Source organism: Bidens hawaiensis, unplaced genomic scaffold (assembly GCF_021521415.1).
Source record: "Bidens hawaiensis isolate Kalapana, Puna unplaced genomic scaffold, B.hawaiensis_p1.1 tig00006055_1, whole genome shotgun sequence".
Classification (NCBI taxonomy): Eukaryota; Viridiplantae; Streptophyta; class Magnoliopsida; order Asterales; family Asteraceae; genus Bidens; species Bidens hawaiensis.
The window spans coordinates 368,047-392,685 of record NW_027491399.1 but is presented as its reverse complement, the minus strand read 5'-3'; the positions used below and the strand labels follow the sequence as shown (position 1 = coordinate 392,685).

Sequence of the window (24,639 nt, the reverse complement as noted above, 5' to 3'; positions counted from 1 at the left end):
TTCTGTGACTTTTTAACAGTAAAATTAATAACTTTTAGTTGAGCAAAGTTCTTGATATATGTTAACAAAATAATTCTGCTTTGTACATAATTAATTGTAGCTGTAGCCCGCCATATTAATAATATATTTCCTAAATTAATTGGGAAAAAAACATTCTAAATACCTTCATATTGGTTTAAGCGTGAAACTTATTTTGACGTTATAGTGATGAGGACAGGTTGGGTATTGACAATAGCTAATTCTACACCCAAGAGGGTCCAAAAATACAATAAAAACATCTTCACACCAACTGCTGTAAAGTAGACAACATATGAAACTTGTACTTGTTATAATACATATTTCAAGGCCTGCATGATATATCCGCTAAAGTTACTGCCTCTTGCACAGGCATCGTGGATGAGTCGATCAAAACTAAGCATCTGCCTGGATTCAAAACATCATGTTATCTTAACTAACTTTCAAAACATTATGTTATCTTAACATTCAACGCACATCAATACTTACTCTTAAGTCTTAACCTCATGGCTAGGCTAACAATTGTTTTGTACAGGAGGACTACTTTAAAGCACTATATAACAATTTGTTGAGCATTGCAACAATTTTTATGTTGCATCATATTGCAAGGCACAAATCCAAAAATAAAGAAGAATGTGATAAGTAAAAGATCGGAATAGGATTTGGTGAAAAATCAGCCATTGGTAGAAATTCAACAAAGTATCCTTTGATAGTTTTTAGAACGGCAACAATCTGGTTCAGCCGTTATGACGAAAATTCCTGGCCGAATCACTTACTACAGTTTTAGGAAACAGAAAATGTGACGGCCAGCTTAAGTGAGCCTGGAGGACAGTCGGTTTGACAGTTTTATAGTTTGAGCCGATTTTGTATCTTTTTAAAGAAGAGGGAAACATATATATAAAGAACATATGCTAAGCGACATGTTAGGTTTACATGATTGGTTCCAAAATTGAAGCTGATATGAACTGTTAGAGCTGTCAAACCGTTAAATCAAACCGTTTTGAGTCTCAAACCGGCCACTTGTTTTAGTTTGGGCTGATGATATGAATTCTTTTTATCTTTTTTAAACAACTTTTAGTTGGAGAGTTATAATATCAACCATAAACTTAATTAGTTAGAAATCGTGTATAAAATTATAAAGTAACAAAAATGGAGAACTTATTGAGGAAAGTATGTATTTGGATTAGTAATTCAAAGACCCTCATGAGCTTTACTTTCTTATTTATAAATAATTATAATCAAAACAAATCAATAGCAAACCCATATACAGTAATATCAGAAACCAAGAAAAGGAAAAAGAAAACAATGCATTGGGCTGGATTTATTCCACTCTCAGCAGCCCATTAAACTGGGCCACCCAAAAGAACATTGAGCTCTAAACTCGTTATAACACGGGCTCAACACTTGGGGAGATCACTCGGCGGTGGGATAACTGATTCATTCGGCCCATTTCCGTTGTCCACAACAAAAGCCATTTTGAGTCCCCATGTCGTGTGCACTTCGAGATGACAATGCATAAACCATACACCTAATAAATTCAAAGTAATAATGAGTTTTACATAAAATTCACGTTCACATAAACACAAAAAGATGAAGATTTTATACCTGGATTATCAGCCCGGAATCTTATAGCAGTCCAACCACCAGTCGGGACACCAACAGTGTTTCTCTCAACAGGGTCAACAAGATTAAAGCTTTTTGGATCTTTATTTGGGTCAAAGTTCCCAATACCCCTTCCCACGACGAAAAAGTTGAACCCGTGTAAATGAATCGGGTGACTTTCAGGCGCGATCATCCCAGTGTCTTGCAAAACTAATTGCACCGTGGAATTGTAAGGAAGTCGATATAGCTTTGTACCCGTGTCTGTGGCAAAATTCGTTGGTTGTGTGCCGGTATAATTATAAGGCGTCAATGGTTTCCCAGGAAAATCGTCAGTAAAAACTCCGCTTATGTTAAAGTAATGTGCTTGTAAAAGAGCCGTTGTTGGCATGACAAATGTGACATTATTAATATCTGCCACCACTCTGCTACCATTAAGACATGTTTTGCATGGATTGATCCCAAGTCCAATTGTGAAAAACAATGACCGGTCAACGGTCAACGGGACTTTAGCCGGGTAAGTTGCGGAGTTCAAGCTTCTAAGAGAGTTTATGAATGTGTTGGCCACGGGAGTTGAGTTTTGAGGCGGTGGGGCAACGAGTTTAACAGCAGTGGAGGTGAGAGTACCCGAGTAATGTAGAGAGGCAGTGGCAGTAAAATTGTCAACAGCGATCGGCGCATCCATGAATGGAGCGACTGCCATTAGGTACTTCCCGGCTTTTTGAGTGGTGGTCAGAATGGCGTTTGTGGTCTGGCCCGGTGCGATAAGTATGGTGTTGGTTGTGAATGGTTTGACATAAACCGCGTCGACTTCCACGACTGTAAGGTTGTGGTTTGCAATCCTGAAGAAAAGCTCTTCATTGAGTGCAGCATTGACTATTCTTAACATGTATGTCTTGCCTTGATCCACATGTAACTTGAAGCCTCCTGTTTTATAAATTTTTAAGTTTTTGTCACACATTATATATGTCAACTTATAATGTAGTACTCATGCAATGAAAGAAATAATATAAGCAAAGGGGTGTAAATATTAACCGTTTGCTAAGCAACCCGCAATAGGCCCAGGATTCCCGTTGATGGTGTGAGCATCTGAAACGTTAGGGGCTCGTCCTAATTTTTGCGCTTGGTTTATTACGGCTTCGGTGTCTGATTTCCACCATTCTCCTGTATTTTTGCATTGTCAGAGAGAGACGTAGTATTTATAAAAGTCGTTACACAAGGGGGACGAAACGAAAGGTAAACATTACCTAGGACAACCACAACTTCTTTACTAGGCTTTGGGAACGGGTATGGAACTCCACGCTTTGGCAAGATGACAAGGGCGCCATGAACCGTGGCTCTTAACCATAAGACGTGTGCGTGCCACCAAAGCGTACCTCTTTGACCTGTTAATGTGAAATTGTATACGTATGTGCCTCCTGGCTGAATCGGGCATTGTGTAATGTATGCAGGACCATCTGCCCATCCGGTTCTTAGTTGTCGTACTCCATGCCTGTCGATTAAATACACATAGACCAAATGTTATTAAACTTAAAAAAAACTCATTAGTTTTGTTATATTTTTGTCTCTAAAATAAAGATGACTAGTATGAATACTAACCAGTGAATGCTAACGTTATATTTAACGTGGTTGACCACTTTGATTGTCACAATGTCATCCTCCCTAGCAACTATTGTGGGCCCCGGGAAACGACCATTAACCGTTACTGTTGGCTTACTTGCACATAGTCGCGTGGTATTCGTCATTACCACCTGCATGCATTATCAAAACATGTTAAATATATCATGTGTATATGTTGAACTAGATAAACTAATCTCTATAATTAAGGAGCACATACATTAAGTTTGTAGTTACGAATACGACACTCGACTGTTGTCGGGAAAGCACAAGCCACCAACACCGCTATTACCGCCACAAGTCTTAACCATGAGGCTGCCATTTTTGTTAAAAGCAAGTGCTCAATGTTTTTTTTCTTTGGTGTTGTGACAAATGGAACACAAACCTTATAAAGGAAAGATTAAGGACAACTGCTCAAATGTCATTTTAACCTGGTAGGTGGATAATTAGGAGAGATGGTAGACCAATAATAAAAATGGTATAATTTACTTTTGCTTGACAATATATAAATATATAATTTGGATTAGTTTAAGACTTGTAGCTAATATCTTCCTTAGGAACTACACAAACTCCGAAAGTCGTCATGCATCAACTTCCAACTAAGTTTTAATATTCGAACGCCACAATATTTTATCTGTTGCTTGTAATTAATTTTTTTTTTTGTTTTTTTATATCCTTCTATATAAAATAAATGCACATGTATTGTGAGATAATCATGGCGGAACTAGTCACAACAGTCATTTAATTTTTTAGTTTGTTTTATCAGCAAATTTTTTTACCTTTTAAAGTTCTTTAAATCTTGCACTTGCATAGATTTGAATCCATCATCTTACTTTTGTGAAAGAGGACACGATACCCTTTCATGGGTATAAGTTTGTTTTAAGAAAAACACGTGTTAGATCTTATTAAGAATTGAGCTTTATTACTATTCAGATTCAGATCAATAAATTTTGGTTTTGTCAATTTTGTAATACGCATTTTTTGTTTAAAATTGATCTCTTGGGTGAAAATTGCGTACAAAATCTATGCATAATAACAAACTTTTGTTAATTTTCTTTTATAAAGTTATGTATTTAAATAAATAATTGGTTTGAATGACTTATGGAGGCAGGGGGTTAAGAGTTGCTGAGATTGGATGATCAGACAAATGTTGGTTCAACAAAGCGAGCTTTGATTGAAGCAAAAGTCAAAGCTACTCTTGACCAAACAATGAAAACGATCACCAAACCATCAAAACATTAAAATGAAAAAACAAAAAAACAGAAGTCTTGAGAAGTTACTAATTAATGTTGTACATTAAAAATTTCCAAACTAACCATTTTTTACCATGGTTTTCCGGTTCTAGTTGATGACCAAAATAATTCCTAAAATAGCCAAATTACGAAATTTTTAGCCTACCCCGACACGACACGTAGCATGCTTTTCCGTTTAAACCGACGTTTTAAGAATTTGGCAGACCGATTAGTTGGACGAACTGTCGTAGGAAAAGACAGTCGACTCCGACGGAAACAATATCTGAACAATCGGATCCGACTGTCTTTTATTTCATCGGAAATTTAAAAATCTCGTCGGCTTCATTATTTTTTTTATATATCTACCTTTTAGTTTATCTTCCTCCTCATCTTTTCTTTTATCTCTATCCACGTGATCATCATTCTTTCTACAAGAACACATGTTAGATGAGTACAATTCTCAGTCACCACCGAAGACATCAGCGTGGGTCCTGCAGAAGTGGAGGCGCCCAAAAAACAACTCTGAATCGTCATCCTCCATGGATCGAAGTCCGTTGGAGAAATTCATGTACCCGAACAACAACCAAAAAGGAAATGGGCTATTCCAGACGATGTGTCAAACAATTGGTCTGTTAATGCCAAAGAGTTTTATAATAGTGGTGACTTTTCGTTTTGTTATTTTGTTGTCTTTTTTCAACAGTTAAAGCTTGAAAAACGTTATAAAAATACAAATATAAACAATACAAAAATAATTTATAAAAAATAAAAAAATAAAAAACCGACGGAGTAAAAGACAATCGGATCTGATTGTTCAAAAACTGTTTCCGGAGCCGACTGTCTTTTCCTCCGTCGGTTCGTCCTACTAAACCATCGTTCGGAAACTTTAAACGTTGGTTGAGACGGATTAACAAGCTACGTGGCGCGTCGGGGTAGGGTAAAAATTCCTTCGGATCAAGAACGGTTTCTATCAAACCCGACGGAATAATTTGGCTACTTTGAGAATTTGTGTTGGTACTGTGCTATAATTGGAAAAGGGTGGGTCAAAATGACTATTGGCTACTGATGAAAATCTGGTGCTAAACGCCAAGAAGAATAATGATCTCTAGTAATCTTATTTATGACATACTATGGTAGGCCTTGTTTTAGTAGGGTACACTCCAAAGAAAGTCAGAGAAAGGAAACAACAATTGGAGCAATTTTATGATATTTTTCATAATGCAAAACTGGAATTTAAACATGCAACGAAACAGGGATCATCTCCCACGTTCCTTATTCTAAGGGAAACATGCACAACTAACTCTACCAATGTTCCTACGACTTAGGTAATAATGAGAAAAATCAGGGAATCATGTGATCATGTAGCTTGCACTTCAATCCACAAGTCTGTTAGGCTTCCTTGTGTGACGCTTGGGCCGATTGTATCCATCTGGTTCGTCTTGGGCTTGAGCAGCTGCTATTGGGCCAGAGAGGTTCGTAACATCACCTCCCCCCTGAAGAATTGGCATTGTCCTCAATGTCGGTAAAAAACGGATAAAGTTGTTTCATTTTAGCTTCATCTTCCCATGTTGCATCTTCCAAAGGCATTTTTTCCCATTTAATAAGCAACTGCTTCTTGTTATCCGCATCAGTGCGAGAGTTCAAAACAACTTCAGGTAAGATACTAACTTCAGTAGCTTCAAACTTGTCGAGAGAATCCGCTGGAGGATGACAAGTGCCATGACATTCTTTGAGTAAAGACACGTGAAAAATCGGATGGATCTTCGATGTAGGCGGTAATTCCAGTCGATATGCAACCTTGCCAATACGTTCCAAAATCTTATAAGGACCAAAAAAACGTTTGGAGAGCTTCTGATTTTTGCGATGTTGAACCGAGTGCTGCCGATACCGTTGTAACTTTAAGTACACGAAGTCGCCGATGTTAAACTCCTTCTCTAGACGTTTCTTGTTAGCCTGTGTTGTCATGCGAGTACGAGCTTGTTCGAGTGAAGACTTCAAAGTTGCCAATATGGTTTGATGGGTTATTAAAGACAGATCGATGGAAGCATTTGTGTTGGAAACTGGAGTGTAGTCATGGATAGTGTTGACATCACGACCATACAAGGCCTTAAATGGTGACATGTTGATGGCGGTGTGATGAGAGGTGTTGTAGGAGAATTCAGCTAGAAACAGGAAACGCTCCCAGGAGGATGGTTTGTCAAAAACGAAGGCACGAAGGTAATTTTCCAAGCATCGATTGACGACCTCGGTTTGGCCATCCGTTTGAGGGTGGTAGGCACTGGAATGGAGAAGTTTGGTGCCCATTTGGCTGAAGAGAGCTTTCCAGAATTGACTTAAGAATTTCGGATCGCGATTCGACACGATGGTTTTAGGCAGACCGTGTAAGCGGTAAATGTCACGCATAAACAACGTGGCCAAGGTGATTGCCGTGTAGTGAGTGGGTAACGGGATGAAGTGAGCGAACTTTGAAAGGCGATCAACGATGACCCATATTATAGACTTCCCTTTCGAGATTGGTAGTTTGGTGATAAAATCCATGGAGAGATCTTGCCATGTATTGGTTGGTATTGGTAATGGTTGTAGAAGGCCATAAGGTTTGTGAGGTGGGGTTTTAATAACCTGACATATGGAGCAATCTTTGATAAACTTGGTCACATCCCTTTTCATGCCTAACCAAGTAAAGGAAGTGGACAGTCGCTTGAAAGTCGCATGAATGCCCGAGTGGCCGCCTAAAGTGGAAGAGTGAAATTCAGCCAATAAGCTGTGACGGATGGAGGGTAGAGGAGGAACCATGATGCGACCTTTCAAGAAGACAAGTCCATCACGCACCACATGGTGTGGAAAGCCTGATGGATCAGTGGTCACCTGCTGGACCATATGCTGACCGTTTGGGTTGTTGGCGAAATAGGAGCGAATCTCATTTAGCCATAAAGCTGTTGGATGAGATAAAGCCAACATGGTTGGAAGATCAACCCGACTTAGTACGTCCGCAACGGTGTTTTCTTTACCGGGTTTGAAATGAATTTCGAAGTCATAACTGATGAGTTTGGTGACCCATTTCTGCTGCTCGGGGGTTTGAATGGTTTGTGTGAGTAGATGTTTGAGGCTATGGTGATCGATGCAAATGCGATATTTGCTACCCAAAAGATATTGACGCCACTTGCGTACCGATTCGGTGACTGCATATAGTTCTTTGGTATAGGTCGATTGACCTTGCATCGTGGAACACAACTTTTTTGAAAAGAAAGCAATGGGTCGATTTTGTTGGGATAAGACCGCACCGATTTCATAACCAGAAGCGTCCGTGGTAATATCGAATGGTTGACTGAAATCAGGTAATGCTAGGGTAATGAGGTTTTGCATATGATTTTTCAAGGTAATGAAAGCAGATTGAGCAGTAGGTGACCAAGAAAACTCTTTTTGTTTCAAGATATCGGTTAACGCCGCGGCTATGTGAGCATATTTGGGAACAAAACGACGATAGTAGCCCGTAAGGCCGAGAAAGGCGCGCAAGGTGGTGAATGAGTGTGGAGTAGGCCATTGTTGAATTGAATCGGTATTATCTTGCTCAGGAGAGACACCCAAATAGGATATTTTATGACCCAAAAATGATATGCCAGAAACCGCAAAGGTACACTTTGAAGCCTTAGCATAGAAATGATGGGTGGTAAGAGCTTCAAAAACAAACCGCAAGTGAGAGTAATGATCTGATTGGTTAGCACTGTAGATTAAGATATCGTCAAAGAAAACTAAGACGAAACGACGTAAAACGGGTCGGAACAGATCATTCATGGCGGCTTGGAAGGTGGACGGAGCGTTCGAGAGACCGAAAGGCATTACAAGAAATTCGTAATGGCCGTCGGAAGTGCGAAATGCAGTTTTGGGAATATCCTTTTCAGCAACACGAATTTGGTGGTAGCCCGAGCGAAGGTCAATTTTGGAAAAAACTTTGGCACCGTGCTGTTCATCCAATAATTCATCAATGATGGGGATCGGAAAACGATCACGAATGGTCACCGCGTTTAGGGCGCGGTAGTCGACACAAAAACGCCAAGTCCCATCTTTTTTTTTAACGAGCAGGACAGGTGATGAAAACGGACTTTGACTGGGGCGGATCACACCATCACGAAGCATCTCAGAGATGAGCTAGCTCATAATTTGCTTTTGAAAATGGGGATACCGGTAAGGCCGAACATTGACAGGTTTGGTGTCGGGAAGCAATGTAATTTGATGATCATGGGGACGGGATGGTGGAAGGCTGTGGGGAGTTTCAAAGAGTGTGGGAAAGGATTGAAGTAATTGGGTGAGTTGAGGATCTGAAGTGGGTGGTAGAGATGGTGTGGTTGAGGGAGATGAGTCCATGATGAGGGCATGCATAGAAGCGACTGAATCATGGCGAAGCATGGAGGTCAATGAGCCGGGTGTAACCGATTGAGACAGTGGGGCACCACGAAGGTGGTGGTGGAACCGTTGAAGGTGAATGACAGTTCGGCTATAGAGAAGTCAGCGATTATGGAACCTAAACTTCCCAGCCAAGTGACACCTAGAACGATGTCAGCTCCTTGAATTTTGAATAAAAAGAACGGAATTCAAAGTGTGCATTTTGAAGTTTAACCGGAACAGATGGTCAATGACCCTCGCAATGGATAAGTTGGCCGTTGCCAACCATGACGGGAAATGGGGTTAAGGGTTGAGTGGGAAGGGACATACTTGTAGCGATTCGGGGTTGCATAATGTTGTGAGTACTTCCGCAATCAACAAGGACGGTGACCGGTTTGCCCAAGATAAAACCTGTAAGACGTAAGGTTTGCGGGGAGGACATTCTGAAAAAGGCCGCTGGCGAGAGAGACATGAATGTTGGTGTGGAAATATCGGTCGAGTCAGGAGGGGGGGTCCGGTTCCGAGGTTTCGGAGTCGCCGTGGTCCACGATAAGAAGGAATTGCGGCGGTGAACATGAGTGACCTGGAAAGTAACGAGCCAGACAACGGAAGCACAAGCCTTCTTTGCGGCGTTGTTGGATTTGTTCCGGTGTAAGTTTGTGAAATGGTAGGGGCTTAGTGGGGGTGGGTAATAGTGGAGAAGTAGGAGGTGGTGTGGGGAAAGTGGTGGATAGAGATTTGGATGTGGTGGAAGAGGGTGTCATTGAAGTGGAAGAAGGTAACGTATATGAGGATTTGTATGGGTAAAAGGGTTTAGGTTTGGAACGGTGAGCCAATTTGTCTTCCATCATACGGGCTAGGCCTGTGGCTTCATGTAAAGTAGTGGGTTTATGAATAGCCACTTCAGTTTGGATCTCAGGTTTAAGGCCCGAAAGGAAACAGTTGAGACGATTTTGTGGGGTTAAACCAGTGATGCGATTACTGAGTCTTTCAAAATCCAGGAGGTAATCGGGAACGGTGGAGGTTTGTTGAAGTTTGTAAGGGCGGCTTCATGATTTTCAAAGGAGGATGGGCCAAAGCGAATTTCAAGTTGACGTTTGAAATCAGTCCACGTGCCCAGAAGGTCATTGTCGGCTTGGTTTTGATACCAGGAAAGGGCGTCGCCAGTACAATGAAACGCGGTCAGGGCCACGCTTTCCGCCGGTGGGACATTAAAGTAGGCAAAGTAGTTGTCGGCTTGAAAGATCCAACCGAGAGGTTTGGAAATATCGAACATCGGAAGGGAGATTTTTGGGTGACGGGGTTGACGATTGTGCTCATGGCGATCAGCATGAAAACGGTCATGGACGGGCCGTTCACGGGGTCGATCTACGAAATTGGCATCGGTGTGTAAGGATTCTGAAATTTCAGTCAGGTGAACGGTGTGTGAATCAAGTTTGATGTTGAGGTTTTCAGTGGCGGTAATCAGGGCGGCTAATTGGGCGTTGGTTTGCTGTTGGGATTTGGAAGCGTCGGACGAGAGGGCAATGAGTTGGCCGAGTTGGTCAGTGACGGTAGGGGGCAGGTCGTCGGAACCCGACGGATCTTTGCGAGGAGGCATGGCGGAAGGTGAGACGTGAATGAATGCACCAAGATGGTAGGCCTTGTTTTAGTAGGCTACACTCCAAAGAAAGTCAGAGAAAGGAAACAACAATTGGAGCAATTTTCTTATATTTTTCATAATGCAAAACTGGAATTTAAACATGCAACGAAACATGGATCATCTCCCACGTTCCTTATTCTAAGGGAAACATGCACAACTAACTCTACCAATGTTCCTACGACTTAGTAAATAATGAGAAAAATCAGGGAATCATGTGATCATGTAGCTTGCACTTCAATCCACAAATCTGTTAGGCTTCCTTGTGTGACGCTTGGGCCGATTGTATCCATCTGGTTCGTCTTGGGCTTGAGCAGCTGCTGTTGGGCCAGAGAGGTTCGTAACATACTACCAACGAAATTTATCAGGGATCACCGACTAACCGATTAATCATTGGCCACTTATAAAAGGTCGTCGAAGGTGGGCTACTATGCCGAAATGAGTTTACCAACATATCGACTTCTTAAAGCAATAAAAGTATTGCTGACGGAATGACACTCGATAATTCGTTGATATTTATTATAAATTAAAAAAAAAATACTTAAATTTTTTTTAAATTTCATATAGGATAAAATAAATTAAAAATTATGGTAATTCAAAATTAAAAAATGTACAAATAATTGAAAAAAAAATTATCTCGTAAACCTGTTAAACCTTTAACTAAACCAAATCAAATGCGGAATATTGTTATTCAAAATATATAAAACTAGTTTTTAGCCCCCGTATTACGGGGGTTGTTTTATATTGTTTGTACCAATATTTATTTTTTTAATTGATATTTTTTTATTGTATGAAAGTTAATAATATACTTATGGTTTGATGATAAATTGTTTCACAAATAAATGAGATGTTATAACCCGGTTTAAAAGCTATATGGTTTTGATGAGACCCAAGACTCGTTTATTTTTTTACTGTGAAATTTGTTTTTTATTAACAATAATATTTATGAAAGTTAATAATATACTTATGGTTTGATGAGACCCAAGACCCGTTTATTTTTTTTACTATCAAATTGGTTTTTTAATTTAAATAATATATATACCTTTTTTAAAATTAGAGATTTTATTTTTTATTATATCCTATTTTATAGGATTTTTACATAAATAATTTAGTGAGAATAATTTTTATTTTAATGAGATGTTATAACCCGTTTAAGGAATATCTGGGCTTGGTAAGACCCATACCCATGAATTCGGGTCAAATGCATGAGAACCCTTCATTTAAAAATCAAGCAAATCTGGTGACTCCAAAAAAAGGGGGAGTGATCACATCGCGACAAATAGGATTTTTATGCCTTCGTTTATATATATTATAGATAGATACAAAGTCTAGCTAAATATGAAAATGGTCAATAAGTCAATCATGGCCGTTGCCTAATTTTGCATTACGGACGCAAAAGTTATAGCAAGAATCCCATTAATAATCACATCTTGTCTTCAACAGCGGATTAACAAACAACCAATGTCCCGTTAAAACAATTCTCACAAAAGGAGAAAAAAAAAGATGAATCTAGAGATTCTTGTCACTTGTGTCTGTTGGTAAGTGTTGGCGTTGCACTGGCCAATGGCTCCGCGCAATACTTTGCAAGGATTTCAATGTTGGCTCAAATAGAGCTAGAGGTGTCTAACATGTATCTTTATTTATTTATTTATTTACTAGGTTAAAACCCGGGTAATACACGGGGTGGTACTAAAATAAAAACAACGAAAGCAAATAATATTATAATATAAATAATTAAAAATGATTAGCATCTATGTATACTACATGAGCTGAACAACTAAAACGAATGTGTGTTTGTATAACTCAATAACAAATTCATCATTTATATTTGTCACTAAAGTAATGACATTCTATATTGAAAAACATTAATATCATGTTGAAATGTCTACAATTGTTGCATAAATCAATATAATAGTAAACCAATAACATTTATATTCTTAATTAGTACTATTAAAGTGTAAAACTTGCTAGTAACTAACTCACCTGAATACAACATTAGTATATCCTCTATGTAATCCTTTGTTCAAGTTTCTTCCATGCTTTCTAACAACATGCATGATGTTGTAATACATATATATAGTTACAAACCATTAGCATCCACGAATACTACACGCACTAATTTTATGGGAAAAAAGCATCCACATCTGAGTTAGCTAGCATGGTTATGGCTTTTAAATCACATCGGAAATCAGAAGTCGAACACTCCACCATGATCTTCTGCTTGCTTTTCTATAGTACATGTTCTTTAATTATCTTCATTGTTTTAATAGCTTCAATAATAATCATTCCTGCAAAACTGCAAAATATGAAAATGGAAAGTTAGTAAATGATGTTTTAAACATATATATTGCATAGATAAAAAATTAAAAACTACATTACAAGTATACAACTCACTTTTACATGTCTAAAAGTATAATTTTATATATTTAAATTACCCAAAATACCCTTTATTATAGCAGTGACTTTTATTAATGTAAAGAAAACGCTAAAAGTAAAACTTAATCATGGGTTTTTCAAGAAAGATGGGAAACCAACAAAAAACAGAAAAAAATAGCGAGTCACTCAGCCCGACCCGTTGTTCAGTATTTTCAAAATTCGATGAAAATTAAGGAAGGTGTTGATGAATCAGTTAACCGGACCAGTTTGCAAGTACTTAAGTTAGCAGTCATAAAAAGAAAAACATTACCAGGTTACTCACAACATAAATGCAAATATAAATACGAAAATGACTTATTCAATTATGATAAAAATAACAACTAGGCTATTGACACGCGTATGAAACGGGTGAAAATATATAAAACGTGTAACAATCACACATAATTTTAAACGACAAGATAGTTTATGATATATATTTATTGTGACAGACCCATGATATATAATTGTTAATAAAATCGTTACCAAAATAAATTATTATTAAACATAGTTTTCAACCATAATAACATTCAATTTACAATGCTTAGAAACATAATTAAAACTGTCAAATAAAAATTCATAAACTACTAAACACTTCCTTATAAACCACAGTTTTAGCATTCTTGGCCGCCATCATTTCTTTGGTTTGATTTTCTCCTGATGTGGTGGCGTCTACTGATTCTTCCTTGATTGCTTCGGCGGTTTCTGCTGTCCGTTTACGTGCTCGTCGACGAAAGAGTCGTTCCGGTTCAAAAATTGGAGAAACAAGCTCAGGCTCAAAAGTAGAGGACATACATGGGACTAAATCAAAATTAAACACTAACGTGAAAGTTAGTTAAAGTTAGTATTAAAGGTTATTCTAAGTTAAACTACGAGTTAGGCTAAGCTATTTTAAACTAAGGTCTAAATTAGTTAATGCTAAAGTAAAGATTAGGTAAACAAAAGTTAAAATGAGGCTAGCCGTAAAATTATATAGTATAATAGTTAGTAAAAAAAATAAAGTAAAGTAAAATAAAAGTTTAAAAATTTTGTACAATTATAAACAATGATTAAATTAAAACTTGGATCGTTCTTAGAAACGTATCGTGTCCCCGGCAACGGCGCCAAAAACTTTGATGCGTGCGTGCTAGTGGTATTAAATATAAGAGATGGATGATTTGCTTTTGCACAAGATCGTGTTTTAAATTTATAAAAGTGATTTCTACAAAGACTAAACACACACAAAATAGGCAAGTGTACCTATCGTATATGTAGAATAGTATTGGTAAGAACCAAGTATCGATCCGTGAACACAAATATTTCTAACAATAAATCATTGTTTTACTTTAATCGGAGGTTTTAATCATTTTGGGGTTAAGTTTTCAAACTTCTTATAAAATATAAATACTTATATATATAATATATAGGTGACCAATACGAGAGATTCTAAACGAGTTGTTCAATTATGTAGGTTATGATTACACATTCCATTAACATATGATTTCTATAACTAGCTTGATATCCTAAGCAAAGCCATTTTCGGATTACCAAGACTTAGAGAAATACATCATAACTTATATCTCATCATTTCTAAGTACAATATAAGGATCCATGTTTCGATAATGTATCAAAGTATTTCTATCTTTCAAGAACATGAATCGATCATGAACGATTTCCAACAGAATTGACAACCATCTACTTTAAATTAGTGATTTAAGATGGTGAAACATTTCTCATCAAAAGATAATTGTAATATAACCATGTACTTTACTAGACTACACCACATGTTTTATATAATTATCAAGTAAAACAAAGCCTCTTCATAGATTTTAGATGGTAAAAGGATTTTAGCTCATAATGAGCATGATGATAAACATTTAGATGAATGATGATAACAAATACATGATTAAACTCGGAATGATCTAACCAAATGTAGATGAATCTTCCTTATTAATGATGATGATGATGGATAATGATGATGGTTGATGGTGATGACCTCCAAGCCTTCAAACTCTCCACTAAATATTCTATGTGAGTGTTAGTGTGTGTTTTTATAAGAGAGAACCGGATAGAATTCTTTTCAAGGCACACTCTTCAAATGGCACAAGAGCCACTATTTATAGGCTGTTTGGAGAGAAAAGCACGGCCCTGTGCTTTATTAAGCATGGCCTCGTGTCTACGTGTCCTAGTTGCATGTTGTCAGATCGTACATGAGGACTCACCATGACCCCGTGTTTCCTGAGGCACGGCCCCGTGTATTTTTATGACACGTGCTAATTCTTTTTGTCTTTTCTGAAAGGTGACCACGGCCCTGTGCTTCCTGAGGCACGGCCCCGTGTCTTTTTATGACATGTGCTAATTCTTTTTGTCTTTTCTGAGAGGTGGCCACGGCCCCGTGGTTGAGAGGCACGTCCCGTGCTTTTTATTGACATATGCTAATATTTTTTTGTCTTTTCTGGTGTTCAGAAGCATGTGGGCGTGTTTCTTGAGGCATGGGGGCGTGTTTCTTTGTTATTCTTGTGTTTTCTTCTGTTTTTCTTCATCTTTTTGTTTGTTTCTTTGTTTGGGGCTTGGTTTCACCTGAAATTACATTTTATTATGATAAGTAGTCTTTTATGCTATGTTATTTGTTAGAAATTGCAGTTTTTAGAGATTATTTGATGCCGAAAAGATGTATATTTTTATGTACATCAAACATCCACATAATTGAACATTGCTTGTTCTCAAGAAATTCACCTATAAATATTCTCTAGAAACAGCAAACTAGGACCATAGTAAATCCCCAAAAGGATTCCAAGAAAATGGGAACAAAATAACCAAGCTTAAATCATAGGAATATATGTAGTGATATATAAAAAAGGTTTTGTTTTTATGAGTTTCTGTTTATGCAAAACGTCATGTTCTCACAATGTTCACTCACTCTCGGTTTTATATCTGTTCATACCTGTGATTTATGTATGTGAACACTCCTTAGCCAAAATGTGACCTGTGATAAATAAGCTTGTAACTAGTTCAAATCTCCACCTTTTTTATGGGTTGCAAAAATGATAAGGTAATAATGGTTGGTTTTGGGTAAGAAGGGATTTTGGTATTGGTGGTCCGGGGTTTCGGTTAATGAGGATGAGGACGGCAAATACAACTTCTGCTGATTATCAGGAGTCTTAAGATGTCTTCAACGGTTAGCTCTTTTCTCCCGATTTTTTTATATACCTAGTGACTCTTTTAAGGTCAGATCGTCAAGACCATTTTTGTCGAGGATGTGGTTCAGGTCTTCCTCAATCCTGTTCTGAACATAACTCCCAACTCTAATGGATCGTTCGGCTTTGAGCCTAATAGCCCCCACCCTCATTAGTTCGGTATATTCATGCTGAGACTGAGTTTGACTTTTTCTACATCTTCCTTTGTGAGACCAGTTTCCACAACCTAAGCATCGTTCGTATCTTTTCTCTTCATTGCGTTTTTGGAAATTCCACGAAATGGTGGCCTTTGTTCTTCTTGGCGCCACTTTTTCCTTACTTCATTGCTAAAGAGAAAGATTCTCTCACTAAGTTCTTGAGGCAACCTAGGTTTTGTGACGTGTATGCAGAAAAGGAAATTTAAATCGAAATAATGCATTTCCAGTTCTTTAGGGTCTGCCGGTAAAAGACCAGTGTTGTATTTTACCGGTGAGATAAATAAAGTGGTAGGGTTTAGGTTTGAGGTTTTTTGGTTTTGTAATTTGGCGAATGGTTTAATGGAATTGTGATAACATTACCTTCTTTTTTATAAAATGCTTCGTGCGGTCTTGAAATGAATAATTGCGACAAGTTCCAAATCACACGAAACATATGACTCACTCAAAGCTTCCGAAAAAATATTTATATGGCATGAGGTTTATCTCACAGTAACGGAGGAATTGGGTATAAACGCCATATTTTGCATAAATTTATTCTCAGTATTACAAAACTTCTTTTTACTTTTTCACTTTTTTTGGTTATAACAGATTTCTAGTTGGTTATTTGCAAAAAAAATTTCTTGGATTTCTCTTCTGATTTTCTAAAAATAATATTTGTTTGCTGTAAAAATATTTGTTGATTAGAGAATTATCTGAACAAACAATTGGTCAAGTAATTCCCTTCCCCACACTTGAATCTCACATTGTCCTCAATGTGGAAAGATTAATGAAAAAGATAAAAATTCTGATTGAGTATAGTGGGTTAAAATGGAGAGTTACTTCCTTACGGGTTAACAAGATTTCGACAGAGCGGCCCCTGTATATTGTTCGTTTTCCTGTTTTTGTACCTGTATAAAACTGCAAACAACAACAAACAACCAAGCATAAACTGTTGAAAATTGGGTATGGAATCATCCATCCCTTTGCCCTATCGGGCTAAATTAGTTCCTACCATAATTTCTTGGCACCTATGGCCATAAGAGTATTCAAACCAGCAAATAAACAAACACACAAGTACGACAGAAAGTAAATTGTTTAAAAACACATAATAATGTCATGAAGTACTACCAAACCATGCCCATACCCATGCCCAACCTACCAGTGTCGCTAGTCATTAGTTACCCGTGTCTGGGTAAAATGGTCCCCACCGCCTGTCCATGCGATAGCCTAATCGATCAATCTCTCGCCTCGTCTCTGCGTATTTGGCTGCTCGCTGTGCATCTGAGGCAGCCATATGCTCTGAAATCCTATTAAATGAGGCGGTAGTGTTAGTTGAGAATTGATCAATGAGTCCATATATACCCTCTAAAGAGTATCGGCTGTCGTGTGACGAGCTGGGTCCGGCCTCTGATGAAGATGGGCCTCCTCGCTGATGGTAGGTGCGGCGGCGGTACTGTCTGAGCGGTGATGTCCTTCTTCTCTTGGGTACATCCTGTATCATCATTTCTGCAGGGTCTTCTGGGTCCCAAACCTGGTTGTATCTGTCAAAAAATCTCCACACATCTGGGTTCTACCCGATTCGCTGAATCATCTGCATGCTTTCACAATATTCAAGGCTGAGGGCTATCGGATCTGGGCTTCAGGTTCCTTCCGTATCCACACGATAAGCTTCATAGAGGTTGTAGATCCAAGGCCCGCCAAAGATCGGTGTGTTTCTTTTGGCGTTTTCATTTGTTGTGAAAAGCTTGCAGAATAACATTGTGATGTTACACGGGACATCATTTTTTCATGAAGTAAAGTGCCCAAAGATTCCTTAAAATTAACAACTCCCTCGCTTTGACCTCGAGCCGTGACGGTGTGACTGAGAAGACGGTGGATATACCTCATGAGTGGGTCACGTAGTGCTGTGCTTTTTGAAATGCTTGCATTATACTCTTCAGTACCATAACTTAGTTGTTCCCAAGCCTCTAATCATGTGTTTCCTGCTTCAGCTTCATTATCAGCATCTTCATCTGCAAATGTTGCTTTAGCATCAAACCAAATTTTTGAGTCAGTTTCCTCGGTCTTGTAGATTCCCAGATCAATTCTCAGTTGGGTGACATAAGTTGTGTGCCATTCACCCCCACACATAAACTCAATCACATCTTCATCCCACACGTCAATTTTCTTCTTCTTTATGTTGAAAGAGGCCAAAACTCCTTTGTCAATTCTGTCACTGCCTCTCCCGTTTGTTCAAACACCCTTTTCCATGGCCCTTTCACAATTGTGTTGTATCGGTCCCATTGGTTAACTTGGCGCAACGTGTCTTCACAAGCGTAGAAATTTGGTTCTGGGAATCGTCTGTTTAGGTAGGTGAGTCTTGCGTTAGCTTGTCTGTCCCTTGTTCTCCATCCGGAGAAGACTAAGAATGAATGAACATCATCCCCATACTCGGCCATCTATAAATCATACCCAGATTAGTCAAAATTTGATAAAATTTTTCAATTTGCTGGAACAGAGAGCAAAGCACGGCAGCGTGCTTTCAAAAGCACGGCCCCGTGCTGTTGCTACTGTTTCAGTTACCTTTGATTTTGACTTTTTGTTGACCACGATTCGTGTTGTTTTGGGAACGGCTCGTGTTTTTAATACTGACTTTTACCATATCCAGATTTGAACCCTCGTTTCTAACTGGTTATAACAATTGGGTTTATTGGTTTGTTGGATGTTTATGCTAAGACCCAAAACCCGACTTGTTTCCCTCAATTAAACCTTAACAATCAAACCTTCAACAATTCAATCATCCTATACTAATAGAGTAACCCATATTATTTTCGGGTTTAGACCCGATTTTGTCAATTCGAGCGATTATAGGGTTAAACTAAACCTAGAGTGATGAACTTGAACAATATAATTGTTAGATTAACATACCTTTGGTTCGGAATTGATGAAGGAATTAGTGTAATATGGAATGGTCGGCCGTTTTTCGTCCAGAAAAGATGTTGATGTTAGGGTTAATTGTTTTGGAAAGTTATTTTAATGTTTAAACATCGAACTATTCTGGAGTCAAAAGCACAGCGCCGTGCTTTTGGAAGCACGGTACCGTGCTGCATTGTGCAGACAGTATTCTCTTGATTTTTGTTTATTTGTCGAGCTGGTTTGTTTTTTAACTGATTTTCTTTGCTGGTTAGTTTAAGATAATAATTAAAAGTCCTAAATTTCATTGAAACATAAAACAATCAATCAATCAATCAATCATACCCAGTAAAATCCCATCGACAGCAAAGCTATAGGTAGGGTCTGGGGAGGGTGGGATGTAGGCACACCGTACCTCTATCCAAAGGAATAAAGAGGTGGCTTCCAGAGAGACCCTCGGCTCTAAGTACATGTGTATGAAGCAAAATAAAGGAAATCAAAGTTTAACAGTTATATAAAAACTACTACTAATTATAATAATATTAATAATAAGGTCACAGTTTAACAGCTATATAAAAGCTAATAATAATAATAATAATAATAATAATAATAATAATAATAATAATAATAATAATAATAATATATGTAAGGGAAATACCATTATGGTATGTGACCTAAATAAGTTAAGTCTAAGCCCTAAGGTATTCAATTCTCTCTAAAAATCCTTAACTTTAATTCTACTTCTCTACGAATTCCTATCCTCAACCATGTCCTCGGAGAGGTTTAGGTCTATCAAATCATGCCTAATCCTCTCATCGCAAGTCAATTTCGGTCGTCCTCTACCCCTCCTCCCCTCTATAGTAATGTTTTCTACGGATCTAACAGGATTCGTCGTCTGTCTTCTCTTTACATGTCCAAACCATCTCAATCTCCACTCTCTTATCTTGTCTGCTATGTTCGCCACCCCTAATCTCTCGCGAAACACAACGTTTCTTATTCGGTCTAGCCTTGTGTGCCCACACATCCAACGTAGCATTCTCATTTCTGCTACCTCCATCTTCCGCACTTGTGCCATCTTGATGGCCCAACAATCTGTTCCATATAGCATTGCAGGTCTAACTGCCACCCTATAGAATTTTCCCTTTAGATTAGTGGAAATGAAAAGTACAACAACAATCCTTGATTCTAACACATAACACTAGCGGGAGCAACTTCAACATGAAACAAAGTCGAGACTTCAACGACCACCGTTCCCGAACAGGTCTTGGATGTGGGGAGGTGATCGTTTGGCTTCTAAGAGCTCGGAGAACTTTTTGTCGAGCTTAACAATTTATCGGTTGAGAAAGTTGAGCTTGGAAGCCACATCTTTGTGGTGGCCATCCATAACATGGAAGTTTTCGAACCTCAGTAGTTCGACTTTGTTGATTAGCTCGATTACGCGAGCTTTGGTTTGAATTTTGCTTTCAACTTGGTCTCTTATGATGCATTGTAGCCTCATGACCTCTTCCTCAAGGTATGAGGAAGATTCATGTTGCTTGCCTTTCCTCACTGGCCTCCATTCAACCTTCTTGCTTTCCATTTCAGTAATGTTGTGTTTGGTGTGAATGGAATAGTGAGTTTATGCATGCATTATATAGAGACTAGGAAGTTGAACACGGCCCCGTGCTTATGGAAGCACGGCCCCGTGCTGCTAGGGGAATAAATGTTTCCGAGTCAGAGAATTGTACGAAGTCAGTGTGTATCATGCTGAAGATTCTAGAGTGACCACGGCCTCGTGCTTAAAGAAGCACGGCCGTGCTTTTTGTCACATATGATTTTCTTGCAATTTTCGGCAAAACGCGATAGATGTAATTTTTAGAATGATGTTTAGTACGATGATTTAGGAGTTTGGTCATCTAAAAATTAGTTTTCATTAAATTAGAAGGTCCTAAAACAAATATGGGATAAGCCCGGTTTTTCTAAAAACAAGAAAATAATCGGGTTAAGCCCGAAATCCTAACACATTGTGCATAATGCACTTGTTTACACATAAAAGTAGAGAGTTAAGTTTCCTATATTTCCACGAAAGGCTCTCCTCCTCCGAATGGTCCTGGTGGTGGAAAGTATGTGAAACCGAGAACTTGAAACTGGAGTTGTTCATTGATGTCTCGTAGTTCCTTTTTCATATTTTCCACTGATTCAGTGAGTTGAACAAGGCGTATTTCAGCGAGGAGATTCATTTCTGGGAGCTCCTTGACGAGTTCTTGAAGTTTCAAGAGAAGCTCGGTTTTGAAAACATGGCGGGCACCGTTTCTCGGGCGTCGGGAAACGGGAATTGCTTCACTCATTTAGTGGGCATGTTGAATTTTTTAGAGAGGAATGTATTTTTTTTGGTTGGTGCAAGGAATGCATTGGAAAGAGGTGCCTTTTATAGCCAACCAGTCAACTAAACACGGCCCCGTGCTGCTAGAAGCACGCCCCCGTGTTTTCTCTCTGACAATTCTGTTACAAATCAGTCTGACTGAGATTTTTGCAGCGAAGATTCTGGTTCTTATTTTTTGGAACGGGATCGTGCTTTTGGAAGCATGCCCCCGTGTTTTTAGATTGTTTTTTTGCTTATGTATTTACAAGGCCTAGTTTTGCGAAGGTCTTGGCCAGACCTTGTTCCATTGATTTCTTATTCAGGGGGTTGGAGGGCTAATACCTCCAAAACTTCTTTAAATGGTCCGTCGATATATGGCTTTAATTGATGTCCATTTAATTTGAATTTGAGATCTCAACTGTCCCATAGTAAAAAACTGATTCAACTACGTATGGTCCTGTCCAGCGAGACTTCAATTTTCTTGGAAAAAGACGTAAACGAGCGTTGTATAGCAGTACACGATCACCCACTTGGAATTTCTTGATTCTTAAATATGCGTCGTGTAGAGGTTTAGTCTTTTCCTTATAAGACCAGGAATTTTCGTAAGCCAATGCTCTTAGTTCCTCGAGCTTGCAAATTTGATCTTCCCGGTTTCTGCCGGCCGAAGTTAGATAAAAGTTTACTGCTATGAGAGCCCAGTAGGCTTTGTGTTTTAATTCTACTGGTAGATGACATGCCTTTCCATAAACGGGCTTGAAGGGTGTCGTTCCTATGGGAGTTTTGTAAGCCGTCCTAAGGGCCCACAAAACGTCATCTAATTTTTCTGCCCAATTCTTGCGATTCATTCCTACAGTTCTTTCTAAAATCCTTATAATTCCTCGATTTGAGACCTCCACTTGCCCACTAGTCTGAGGATGGTATGGTGTTGCTAGTCGGTGGTGAACCCCATATCGTGCTAAGACTTTGTTCATTAGAGTGTTACAGAAGTGGGTACTTCTGTCGCTGATTAGGGCCTTTGGAGTACAAAATCGTGAAACTAGCTTTTTTAGAAACCTTACAACTACTAGAGCATCGTTAGTGGGAAGGGCTTGTGCCTCCACCCATTTAGATACGTAATCGACTGCTAGAAGGATGTATTTATTTCCGAATGAGTTAGGAAATGGGCCCATGAAATCTATTCCCCATACATCAAAGATTTCACAAATCTGGATGTCCTTTTGAGCCATCTCATTTTTGGATGAGATGTTCCCGGCTCTTTGACAAGCATCGCATGCTTGGATCAAAGTATGTGTATCTTTGTATACGGTGGGCCAGAAGAATCCTGCATCAAAAAATTTTCTGACTGTAGTGGCGGTATCGTGGTGCCCACCATTTGGTCCTTTATGACAGTGTTTGAGAATATCTAGGGCTTCCTTTCCTGCTACACACCTACGAATAACCTGATCTGCACCTATCCTAAACAAGTATGGATCTTCCCAGAAGTAGAACTTAAGATTGGAGAAGAATTTTTTCCGCTGTTGATGAGTAAGCCCTTTTCTTAGGATTCTACAAGCTAGGTAGTTTGTGAAGTCGGCATACCAGGGACTTTCGTCTTTCTCCTCTATGACTACTTGGATATGCATGAGAACTTCATGTGGAAAATTATCATTGATGATTTCCTCGTGAAGTTCTTCTGAAGCTGGGCATTCTAAGCGTGAGAGATGGTCTGCGGCGATGTTCTCTGCTCCTTTCTTGTCCATGACCTCTATATCGAATTCTTGGAGTAGTAGGATCCATCGGATAAGTCTGGGCTTGGCATCCTACTTATTGAAGAGGTACCGTATGGCGAAATGGTCGGTGTAAACTATGGTTTTGGAAAGGATTAGGTAAGATCTAAACTTTTCAAAGGCGAAAACTACTGCTAATAACTCTTTCTTTGTTGTGGTGTAATTTTCTTGTGCATCATTAAGAGTTTTACCAGCATAGTAAATTGTGAAACTGTTTTTCTTTGCGTTGTCCGAATACGGCTCCAACTGCAAAGTCACTTGCATCGCACATGATTTCGAATGGAAGGGTCCAATCGGGTGTAGTCATGATTGGTGCGTTGACAAGTTTGTCTTTTAATATGTTGAATGATTTAACACATTCTTCATAGAAGACGAAGGGTGCGTCTTTGTCCAGAAGTTTGGTCATAGGTATTGCAATTTTGGAAAAATCTTTTATGAAGTGGCGGTAGAAACCTGCGTGACCTAGAAAATTTCTAATGGCTTTGACTGAAGTTGGTGGTGGAAGTTTGGATATGGTCTCTATTTTGGCCCTATCAACTTCTAGTCGTGCTTGGGATATCTTGTGACCTAGAACAATGCCTTCCTTTACCATAAAGTGGCATTTTTCCCAGTTGAGTACTAAGTTTACTTCTTCACACCTAGCCAACATTTTGTCGAGGTTGTTTAAACAATGATCGAAGGAATCTCCAAAGACTGAGAAGTCGTCCATGAATACTTCCATCGAGTTTTCGATCATTTCATGAAAGATGGCCGCCATGCAACGTTGGAAGGTGGCTGGAGCATTACATAGTCCAAATGGCATTCTTCGGTAGGCGAAGGTTCCATACGGACATGTAAAGGTGGTTTTCTCCTGATCTTCAGGAGCAATAGGAATTTGGAAATATCCGTCAAGAAAATAGTAGAACATTTTTCCAGATAATCGCTCAAGCATTTGATCGATGAGAGGAAGTGGAAAATGATCTTTTCTTGTGGCGTCATTAAGCTTCCGGTAATCAATGCAAACTCGCCAACCTGTGATGGTTCTCATTGGTATCAGCTCGTCCTTTTCGTTCATTACGACCGTCATTTCTCCCTTCTTGGGTACTACGTGAACGAGACTTACCCAAGGTGAATCCGAGATCGGGTATATTAATCCGGCATCAAGCAGTTTGATTACTTCTTTCTTCACCATATCTTGCATGTTGGGATTGAGACGTCTTTGATGTTGGACCACGGGTTTGTATTCTTCCTCCATGAGAATTTTGTGAGTACAAAAGGAGGGACTGATGCCCTCGATATCCATGATCTTCCTTGCGATGGCCTTCTTATGGTTTTAGAGAACCTTAAGAAGTTCGTCTTTCTCTTCTTTGGAAAGGTGAGATGAAATAATTACTGGGAGTTGAGAATATTTTTCTAAA

At 38.8% G+C, this 24,639-nt stretch overlaps 1 protein-coding gene across 1 annotated transcript; it reads right to left on the bottom strand.

Moving 5' to 3' along the window:
- Positions 1-1,312: 1,312 nt before the first annotated feature.
- Positions 1,313-3,607, bottom strand: LOC143631281 (laccase-4-like). The gene is made up of 6 exons (XM_077100092.1): positions 3,452-3,607; positions 3,214-3,365; positions 2,862-3,106; positions 2,650-2,778; positions 1,621-2,541; positions 1,313-1,543 (listed from the first exon to the last, which is right to left on the bottom strand). Exons 1-6 carry the CDS (start codon positions 3,551-3,553, stop codon positions 1,413-1,415), a joined length of 1,680 nt encoding a protein of 559 aa, XP_076956207.1. The 5' UTR covers positions 3,554-3,607; the 3' UTR covers positions 1,313-1,412.
- Positions 3,608-24,639: the final 21,032 nt, after the last annotated feature.